Raw genomic sequence first — 12,033 nt, 5'->3', positions numbered from 1 at the left:
TATTATTATTATTATCAACTGTATTTTATCCCAAAAGGGGATGAAGTTCATTTACTTAAAAACAAACCAAACAAAACAAAACAAAAAATAATAATAAATCAAATAAAAAGAAGTTTTTGTACCAATGATACTTTTCCATTGAATAAAATGTGACCCACAATTTGAAATCGAATGAAATTTGGTCTTCTGCTGACGTAGACGTGGTATAAATTACTGATTCAACCGCGAATGGACTGAGAGTGAACTTGATCTCGTTTCTCGCTCCTTCATCTTGCTTCTTTGATTTTTCTCTCATCAATGCTTTCTTCTTATTCGATTTTCAATTCTTCTTCTCATTTCTTGATCTCACTCCTTAGATAGAAGTAGAGGGCTGAAGAAAAAAAAATGCATAAAAAGAGGAGGAAGAAGAAAACCGCAAGGAAAACAAGAGGAAGAAGAAGAAGAAGATGAGGAAGAAGATGCAAACCAATAGGAAATGGTAGAAGAAGAGAGTAGAAAAGAAAATAAAGAAATGCAATTGAGGTTAAAGTGGTAATTTCACATGTTGATATAAGTAGATGACCAAAATTAATCGATTTTGAAATTTGGGATTAATTTTTATTTAGGCTTCTATTAAGGACCCCTCTGAAATTTTCTCAAATAAAAGGTAAAAAATACTTTGATAATTGTGTAATGATAAGCTTGTAATTAATGTAGGCCTAGTTCATAAGGATTTCGTAATATTGTTATGCTGTAACTTGACCTTTATTTTTACTTTATATTTAATTCAAATTTTACTTTTAACTTTATATTATTATGGGTGAATTTGGATTTGACCCAATATTAGTCCATGACCAATTAATTGTTGAGATCAGATATAATCCATGAAACACTCTTGGAAACATCTTTTTTAATGAAAGATATATAAAAGTGTAATACTCAATTTTAAGGTAAAGTTTGCAATATATTTTTTAATTTAAAGTTCAATTTTAGTAGATAATATGAAGGTTCATCTCAAAATCAATTAATAATGAGAGGAGTAGCCTATCTATCTTATAAAAAGTGTGAAATCTCTTGATTTTTTTTTTTTCAATTTGAGATTCTCAATAAATTCAATAGTACCATGAATATACAAATTACACTCACACCAAATAAGATAAATTATTACATCAAACAACTTTCCAAACATTATATTTCAATCGATTACTAGAGGTAAAATGACAAATCTAAGTAAACTCAACCTCCAAATACGAAATCTTACTTCATGCCAATATAAGTATAGTCAATGATTAGTTTTGATATTCCTATAAAAGAAGAAGTTAAGAAATTGTTATATTCTCAACTAAAATATTAAATTTTCAAAATTTCACTCCACGTTCTTCATTAAAAATAAGAGAAGAAAATCAAAATTCACTTAAAAAGACATTGAGGGCAGCCACAATGTGGCACTTTCAAAGCTACTCAATGAATAACTGACAATATATTATTATCGGTGGTCTTCCCTCTTCCATTATATACAAATAAAATAAGCCACTCTTTTCAAAATAAACCAAAAAAACAAACAAACAAACCCACTAAAATATAGTTTTTGAATGTTATATGAACATCAAAACTGCTCGTAGGTTTATGAATTTTAAACAGTGAATATTATAATTCTTTGAAGGGTGATCGTGTTCGATTAACTTTTAATTAAATTTTTTATTTTGTGTTTAATAGAGAACTAACCATATATAATATTTATATAAAAAAAAATATGCTATCAACCTTACACTTATGAAATGTTACAAATTAATAAAATAAAATTTAAAAGAATATACTCGATGAAACTTTTTATAATGATAATACTTTCAATAATTGAAGGTAATACAAATATCACAACTTTAAATACACGTTTGATAAATTTTAAACACCTTTAATTAAAAAAAATCTAAATTTTTTTATAAAGGAATTAAATCGTTGATATTCAACATGTTGGTCCAAGTTTTGTCCAAACTTTAATCCAATGAGTAGATTTTGGGCATGAGCTTAGCTATCGAAGATTTGAGTCAATTCAAATTCCAATCTAATCTCAAACAATGTCTAAGACCCACTAAGCTTGTGTTAAGCAAAACTTGAACCATTAATTTTGGAATCGGGTCAGGCTGAGTCGAGCCAATAATGATGAGGATATAAATTATCAAAATAGAAATTTATATTAGGGGTGTTCGAAAAATCCGATGACTCGAAAAAATCGATCAACCCAAACTAATCCTAACTTATCATTAACTTTAAAATGTATAACTTTTTGTGCTCATGGTACAATTATATATACATATATTTATTTTATAGTTTCATTTAATTTCTTTATGTTCTAGATAATTTATTCTCCAACCACTCTTAAAAATAACTTTTTAGCACATTGGAAAGAAAAATATTATTATATAAATTGAAATTTAGTTTTTAATTTTAGTTCAATATATGAAAATAATTAAATTAAATTTATACGTATTAACATTTTACTTCTTTTTAGAATAAACATTTAAATAAATGACTTAAGTAACTCAAACTAACCCAACCCAAATATTTCATAATTGGATTGGGTTGGGTTCCTTTTTTAATAAGGGTTATTTGGGTTGAAGAAATATACAAACCGAACTTTAAAAAGTTCTTAAACCCAACAAAACCCAACTCACGAACGGCTCTAGTTTATATGTGTGAAGAGAGAGAAAAAAGATAAAGATAAAATAGATCTTTAACATATCTCAAATAACATCTAATATATATCATAAACTAAAAGATCTACGACATAAATACCACACCTCGTATTGTTTTTTCTTTTTTTGGTTTAACATTAAAGAAGCATGGAGATTCAACCATCAACATTTAAATTGAGAATTATTGGAAATGCGACCAAAGCTCACATTGCCAGATAAAATGATAGTCATGGATATATAATTAAAGATAATTATTTCTGTGGTGAAACTAAAAGTAAAGTCACCATTAATATAGAGACTATCACACCATTAAGAAGATATTCGAGGGGATACTTTTTGAAAGCATTATACCACTAACAAGACGGATAACTATTTTAATATTTTGCAAAATCGTAACCAATCTCCAGTTGGTACATGGTTGAAGTTAGAAGGGCGTTAGTGGGGTTAAAAGTCTTTGTGAAAACTGACATTGTGACCGACATTGGTGAAGGATCCAAAGCAATAGAAAAAGTAGGCTAATCATTTACCACTCTCGTCCAATGGAGCGTGTTCACACCTTCACCTCCACTTTCTTTCCATCGTTCACATTCATGGTGCTACACATCACAATTACACTATAGCTTCTTTGATGTGTGCTGACTTAATCCTACTTTACAACTTAATAAAATATTACTTTGTTTTATTGGTACGACTTACAACACCCACAAATCTATACCATTTTATTCTCCAACTTCCTATTGGTAAAGACTCCACTTGAGAGTTCGAATTAGTTAGTTCATTGATTGTTAGCAAACGTCGAAACCCAGATCGGCAGAATCACCAAAATCTATACAGTCGGGTAACACGATTTTGTTATCCAACCCACAAAGAAATTTGAAAGTGGGAGAGACATGCAAAGGAACAATGAGATACTATTGTTGGAATTATGAGAAAGAGGCATCAATTCCTATACAGATGGAAGCTTGTCTTTCCACCTCATTACCTAATTCGGGTATCTTGTTAAAGACAATAACCCTCCACATATCTCTATAAATATTGTCTACATTGGACATAAGTTTTCACGATTCTTTTGGTTTCACCCAAAATATGTCTCACACTTATATATAATAGATCTTTGATCACATTTCTAGTATAATATTCCTTTGTTATATATAATAGATCTTTCTGTTATTTAGTCAATGTGTAATTTTGATCACATTTCTAGTATAATCTTCCTTTGTTATTTTCCATAGTTTCTTTTTGAGTTTTACCTCTTTCAATTGTTGATTGTATTAATTAACTTGAGTTCTCTTTTAACTTCAAGAAATTTACATACTTTTTTATGTCCTGTCTCAAAAGGGAAGAAACAATTAAAAAAAAAATGCATGTTTTTTAATTATTTTTTTTTTCTCTAAATCAACGAGTATATAATTACCAAATTTACTTGTTATGTGGCACATTATATTTTTATTAATCAATTAATGGTCAAAAGAGTTTAGAGACTATTTAAAATTATTGTTAAAAAATTTCATAAATTAAAGTGTCTATATTATACCTCAAATACTAAATAGACACCAAACTTAAACCTCCAACATCATAAGTGCACTTGATAAAAAGTTTCATTACAAAAAGAAATACATAGTATGAAAAATAAATATCTCTAAAAATTTCTAGAAATAACTTTAAGAGTTTTTTTTTTCTTTTTGGGGAAAAAGTAACCGTGATGAAACGGTATGTAGTGATTAGAATATCATTGATACATGATATTAATAGATCAAAGAGTTCAACATTGATATAATAGATTAATTAATATCTTTGTATCTTTTACAAATATCCACAAACCATAAACAAATCTTATGGATAGATTTCAATATGAAGATGCACACTAATAAAACAATGTATAACTTAGTATGAAAGTAAAAAAGAATTAATTGTTAATTTAAATAAATTTTATAGAAATATTCATCAATATCAATATATTCATTAATATATCTATAAAATTGAAATTTCTATATTCATAACGACATCAATATTTTAATCATTGATAATAGGACTAATTTTAAGATTTATTATATGGAGTAAATTTATATATCTGAAAGTATATAGAAAATAATCTAAAATAAGAGTATGTAAAGACCAAAATGATATTTTAATCAATTGTAAACGAAAATTATCTTTTTTAAGAGGATTATAGAACATGAGTGTGATAGAATATTGATGAGACTTTAAAATAAAAATAACATTAGAGTTGCTTTTTGGTGTAATTTGTGAGTTTTTGGTCAACCTAAACATTATTCCATTAGTATGAATTGTATATCATCAACTTTAAGATTTAAGGTTCAATTTTCTCAGGTTAAATGTTGAAGAAAAATTGTGAGGCTTTGGAGAGTTAATCGATTTGCAATCTTGTTCGTTTATGGAACTTAATTTTTGTGGCAAACTTGAATTTTATTGAAATTAATAAGCTGATGAGTTTATGTAAATTTTTAGAAAGTTTCTTTCTAAATGTAAAATTACTATAGGTGAATTAGTTCAAATTGAATCTAAGCTATTTTAACATGTGGATAAGTCTAGAGTTTAGAGGTCGTTTGGCCTACCAATTTATTAAGTTGGTGTAAACAAACCAAACTTCAGCGCTAAACACTATTGAACTTACACAGTTATCGAGTAGACAAAGACAGGTATCGTTCCTCATCGGAATTAAATGTTCCTTTTAGTTTTTTTTTTTTTTTTTTTTTTGACAAACTAACTATCCCTGCCAAAATAAATAAATAAATAAATAACTATCCATAAATTTAACTCTCTTTTTTTTTTCTAAATAATATTTTTATAAAATATTTTTTCTATTTACTTAATTCTTAAGAATTGAATTTACATGCACTGAAGAATCTATACCATATTTTATAAGCTCTTAAAATCTTCCCAAATAGAATAAAGTAAAATCAAATCTATCTCCACTGTTATTCTCATTTCCTTTACATCCGTTGGAGATAAATCATCAACTAACTTTTAAATTTTATTTCATTTTTTAATACAACTTTTAATTTGTATTTTAGTAATTGCTTTCGTGGTATTAAAAAAAACAAGATATAGTAATTATTCTTTTTATGTCTCTTTTGTTGTTACTAATGTATAACTTAATCTCATATACCAGTCTCGTTCTAAATATAACCTTTCGTACAATGAAGAGAGAATAAATATATATGATATATTTTTAAAAGGAGAAAGTATAAAAGTATTTACTTCTCTTCATCAAACACAGTCTTTTATGCCCAAGAATTTTTTTAATTCAAACAAAAAAAAAAATGCAATGTTTTGCACAATCTTAAAAGAAATTATTATTTTATTAATTAATTGAATTATATTCCAATTAAGCACACATTTATATTTAAATTTCACTCATTGTTTTGATATATATGTGTATCATAGAGAAAATTAATAACCTTAATTTTTTTTTCTTTTGGGAGTACAACAACTATCGGATGAATGATTGAACCTTCAACCTCTAAAGACGAGGTCAATACCAACACTATTGATAATTTAAAAATTAATAAATAAATATTAAAAATTTAAAAATATAACAGACACTTTATATAGTTAAAACTGTAAAAGACGAGCTATTACAAATAACAATCAAATTTTTACATCAAACTTATGATTTATTATCGAAATATAATTGAAATTTTAGAAGTTCCGATTCTAAGTAAATACATTATTTGTCAAGAAACTAAATTTATAATTTCAACCCCATCTTCCTCGATACTTTATTTTTTAAAGTACATTAGGAAAAAAAAAAAACACTATATACAAAGCCCGAAGCAGTTTTCATAATCGTCGAGATTCATCGTAAAATTAAAAAATAATAAAATAAAAATAAAAAACCTATATAATTAATATAATAAACCGACATGTCGGATTTCAGCTCATCGGTTTTCCTCTTCCCCTCCCCCTTCCGTACGCCTCCTTGCAAACAGCATTCGGCTTCTGCGACGGAGCGCACAGCTGAGACGACTGTGGACATCCCTGCAGACAATTGTCCCCCAAGCTACCGGAAACCGGATCTCCCCCGCCGGAGAAGAACCCCGCCGGTGGCTTCCCAGTCAAAAAGTTCCCATCCAAGTACAATCTCTTTATCGTCTTCTTCTCGCTGAATTCCAATGGGATCGCGCCACGCAACCGATTATACCGCAGCGACAACGACGACAACGCCGGAAAGCTCGCGAAATTCACCGGCACGTTCCCTTCAATTCTGTTGAACCCCAAATCGACGGCGACGAGATCGCTGCCACCAGCGGCGGCAGGGGAGATCTCGAGACGCGTTAAACTGTTATTAGCCAGATTGATCTGTTGGAGAGAAGGAAGGAGGAAGAACCAGGCCGGTAAGGTACCGGCGAGCGAATTTTCACTGAGTTCGATTACTTCCAATTGATTCGACTCGGAGAAAGACGATTTATCCAAATACCCAGAAAGGGAATTTCGTTTTAACGCGAGTTCAAGCAAGTTAGGTGAGAGTTTAGGAACAGAGCCGGTGAGTTGATTGAAGCTGAGATCGAGACGTCTTAAAACAGAGAGAAAATGCAGAGATTTGGGGAGATTTCCAGAGAGGGAATTATGGGATAAATCCAAAGATTCAAGTGATTTGAGATTGGAAATAGAAGGGGGAATGGATCCAGAAAATGAATTAGATCGGAGAGTGAGGATTTGAAGATTAGGGAGAGAGGAAATTGCAGAAGGGATAAAACCAGAGAAGGCATTATCAGAGAGGTCAAGAACAGTCAAGTAAGTAAGTCGAGAGATGAGTGGAGAGAGAGTACCGGAGTAGCCGGCGGGATCGAGGGTGAGTTGGGTGACACGAGTGGCGGCGGAGTTGCAGAGGAGGCCGCAGGAAAAGAAGGTCCGGCGAGGGAGAGCGCAGGGATCGGCAGAGAAATTCCAAGAAGCTAAACAGGACCAAGGGGGAATGGAGGAGGGTTTGACGGCGGATTTGAAGGCTTTGAGGGCGGAGATATCGGCTGAGGAGGTGAGAGATTGAACGGAGGAGAGGAGGGAGAGAAAGAGGAGGAAGAGAGAGAGGAAGTTAGAAGGAATTTTCATGGCGGAGAGATTTATGGTAGAGAGAAAGGGTTTTGGGGAGAGATTGTAATGGAAGAACAATGGTGGAGAGACATTGTTTTGTAGGGAGGGAGTTGCAAGCTGTGTGTTTGAGATATTTTTTTAATGAGTATTGGTATGTGTTTGTCCATTGATCCGCAAAAGAAGTCACAAGACATTTTGTAGTACATCTTTCTTTAATAAAGAAGAAAAATAAATCAACTAATTTATGGTTTAACTTTAATCAACTTTATTTTGTCTGGAATTAAACTATAAAGTTTGCTTCTTATAAAGTTTTTCATGTACTTGCTAGTTTTCAAATATGAACATCCTCAAACTTCTTCAAATATTAGATTAATTTTGAATTGATTTATGGACAATTTTCAAACGAAATCTTATCTAAGAGTCTAAATTGATTTGCTTTTAAGAGTATAATGGTTTAATTCATAAAATTACAAATCTCGTACGATGTTTATCCAAACGAATCACAATGAAAGATGTAAATTGATATACTTGCAAAAGTTTATGATTTAAATTAAAATAATTATTTGTTTAAGATTTGAACGGATTATAATCCTTGCTATTTAGGGTGTACATTGAAATTTTCTCTCTGTTTTTTTTTTTTTTTTTTTTTGAAAAATACAGTTTTTATCCTTAAATTTTGGGTATATTTTTCATTAGGTAAGTTTTAAAAGGTTACACTTTTAATCCTAACTTTCAAAATGAATTATGAGTTCATTTGAAGTTTTGATACTTTACACTTTTACTTTTGAATTTTTACTAATATTCAATTCGGTCTTTGGAGTTAACTTTCAGTTAATCAATTAAAATATTTATGACTTAATTTTTTTAAAAATAATTTTAACAATGATAAAAAATTAGTAAAAGATAAATTAATTATAATCAAGTTAATTTTTTTTAAAATTAATTAATAGACATTAACACCAAGAACAAAAAGTGAATATTTAGTGAAAAATGAAGGTTAGTGTACACTTTGAAACTTAAGGACTAAATACGAACAAAGCTTAAGAGTAAAAATGTAATATTTTGAAATTTAGAGACCAAAATTTAAACTCAAAACTTAGGGATAAGAGTGTAACATGTTATTGTTAAAAAAAAAGCATAACATATTAAACCTTAGAGACCAAATAAAAACTAAACACAAACCTATGGACAAAAAATGTATCTTTTTCTATATTTTCCCGATTTTCTTTGAAGTTCAAGTAGGGTCAGAGATGAATCAAACAGACCTATAAAATTGTAATTAGTGCCTTTATTGAATTGATAATATCACTTAATTTTTGTGTAAGAACTAAAAGGTGTGCATTACATCATTCACGTAAATTGATGCAACAATAGATGTGAAACATTAATCATGTAAATAATTTTACAAATATTTTCGAGAAGAAATGAATGGTAAAGATGTTTGTGAGTTGGGTTGGGTTGAGTTGGATTGAAATACATTTTAGATATAATCCAATTGTTTGGGTTATATGTTTCTTAAACCCAAATAATCCTTTTTAAAAAATGAACTCAATCCAACCCAACCATAAAACATTTGGGTTAGACGATTCGGATTAGTCGGTCATTTTTATTTAAATTTTTGTTTTAAAAAATAAGTAAAATGCTAATAAATAAAAATTCTATTTAATTATGTTCATATATTGAATTAAGATTAACAACTCAATTTCAATTTATATTATGAAATTTTCTTTCCAAAGTGCTAAAAAAATATTTTCAAGAGTTCTTGGAGAATAAATCATCCAAAAACATCACAAAATTAAATAAAATTAAAATAAATATATATAACATATAATTATATCATAAATAAAAAAACATACTCTTTAAAAATAATAATAAGTTCAAGTTGGTTCGAGTTAGTTTAAGTTATTTTAGGTGAATCTATGAACTAAGTCATCCCATAAAACTTTAATATATTTGAACTCAATCTATACCGAACTAGTTCGATTGGGTTGATTGATTTTTTCAGTTCATCAAATTTTTTTTAACATCCCTAATTAATGGTAGTAATAATTTTAATCTCTTATATAATTGTAGTTATCTTTTCAAAATTTGAGATTAAAATAAGGAATTTGAAAGGTAGAAAGATATAAATGGAATAAGCAACTTTAGATGAGAAAGAGAAGTATGGGCCACGAAGAGATTGAGTGTTAAATTATTATTTCACAGTCAAAGAACAAAATTCCCGAGTTTGGATACTTCTTTTATTTACTGTTTGCTACTTTAACATAACTTTTNATAATAATAATAATAATAGGTTATAAACGTAAAATGATGTGAATAAAGAAAGTAGGAAGGAAAGGAAAATTGTCAAAAACTAATACCTTTAAGTTTTCATCTTACAAAATTAACATCTTTTTTAAAACTCGTTCAAATAACTTTTCTCCATCCATCTTGGGCGAGATCAACCACCGAGATTTAATTAAAAAAAAATTAGTTTTTTTTTTAATTTATCGATTGTTTGGCCCTTTTGGGCGTACATCTTGAAGAGATAACATTGACATTCTAGTCATTTTTCCAAAATATTATGTGATATTTCTAAATTTTATGCCAAATCTTATATATTTCCAAATTTTCTCCAAATTCGATTATATTTACCACATATTATATCAAAATCTTACGTAATTTTTTAAATCTTTAGTCAAATTTCTAATTTTCAAATTAATTTACCAACTATCCAAATGATTTTTTAGATGGATTTCAAGTGATTGGTTTTGATTTTTAAATTTTTGAAAAGATTAATTTTTTCAAAAAAAGATAAAATATGCAAATATATAAAATCTCGGTATGAATCTCGGGCAGATTAATACCGAGATTAGTGAATTCTCAGACGGATTAATATTAAGATTTTATATATTTTTTATATCTTACATTTTTTTTTATTTTTTTGCTAAATTTAATATTTCCCAACATTTTAAAATCAAAATGCAATCCATCTGAAAAAATCTAATTGGTAAATTCATTTGGAAATTTAGAAATTTATATAATCATGGAAACAGAAATTGACTAAAGTTACACAAGAATTGAATATATTATTCAATAAAGTAACTAAATTTGGAGAAAATTAGAAAATATATAAAATTTGGATATATTATCTTGAAAAAATACTAAAATGTCGACATTTAATCTCTTTGAGATGTACTTAGAAAGGCCTAAAAGGCCAAAGCAATCAATTTAAAAAAAAAAAAAATCTTTTACTAAATCTTGGTAGTCAATCTCGACGGAGATCCACCGAAAAAAACTAATTTAACAAATTTTCAAAAAAATGTACTAGTTTTGAAAGATGGAAAGTTGAGAGTGCTATCTTTGACAATTTCCTATATTACACGTCAAAGGATATTTCAAACTCTTTTTTTTTTGGGTTAGATTATATAAAATACACTAAATTTGTATTCTTTGGAAGCATAAATTTGGGTCAACTATGGAAGCATAAATATATTGAATCTTTAATGAGTTTTGTTCGACAAAATAATGTTCTAAGACAAGGATTGGTTTTAAAGATAGAAAAATGAACTAACTTATTTATAAATATGACAAAATATCATTGTTTATCAGTGATAGACAGTGATAGGTATCTATCAATATTAGTGATAGACACTGATGGATGTGTATTAGTGTCTATCGTTGATAGACAATAACATTTTGCTATATTTAAAAATATTTGTAATAGTTTTGTCATTTAAAACAAGTATTCATATGTCAATATGTTTTCAAAATTTAGATTAAAAAATTACTAATGGATAACATATATTTTTTTTTTAACAATTCACAATAAATTAACAGTGGACTCCATTTAAGATTTAGGGAAATTATAAGGGTTAGCAAAATTGTAAAAGTGTTCTATAAGCGTGTCTCCAAGATTTTTAGTTTTACAATTATAGCAAAAATATTTAAGTTTGGATATTATTTTTTTTCCTAATCCAATTTTAGCTTTTTAACGGGTTGCATTTTTTAGTTTTTTTTCCTCCATATCATCTCTTGCATTTATAGACAACTCAAAATTTCAAAGCCTTTCTTCACCTTCTTGTCCACTGTCGAATAATGGCCGAATGAAATTTTTGACTTTTGCTTCAGCAAACTCCTCAAAGTAGTGGTGACCATTGTTATCAACTACAGGAAGCTCCTTCTTGGAAGAAATTGGAAGAAATGGAATCCTGAGAGAGATGGAAATCGCACAGAGACGATGAAATTGGACAAAAAAAATTGGGAGTGATGGTACCCAATCACTTTTTCCTCGGGCTTTTGTATTTGAGATCTTTTCGCTCTAAAT

General features: G+C 28.5%; 1 protein-coding gene across 1 annotated transcript; it reads right to left on the bottom strand.

Annotated features, from left to right (window-relative positions):
- Window positions 1–6,366: 6,366 nt before the first annotated feature.
- Window positions 6,367–7,909, bottom strand: LOC120078664 (polygalacturonase inhibitor 1). Its single transcript, XM_039032956.1, has one exon. The coding sequence runs from the start codon at window positions 7,743–7,745 to the stop codon at window positions 6,570–6,572; it is 1,176 nt and encodes a 391-aa protein (XP_038888884.1). The 5' UTR covers window positions 7,746–7,909; the 3' UTR covers window positions 6,367–6,569.
- Window positions 7,910–12,033: the final 4,124 nt, after the last annotated feature.

Source organism: Benincasa hispida, chromosome 5 (assembly GCF_009727055.1).
Source record: "Benincasa hispida cultivar B227 chromosome 5, ASM972705v1, whole genome shotgun sequence".
NCBI lineage: Eukaryota > Viridiplantae > Streptophyta > Magnoliopsida > Cucurbitales > Cucurbitaceae > Benincasa > Benincasa hispida.
The sequence above is the reverse complement of the archived record's forward strand: the minus strand, read 5'-3'. Positions and strand labels throughout refer to the sequence as shown.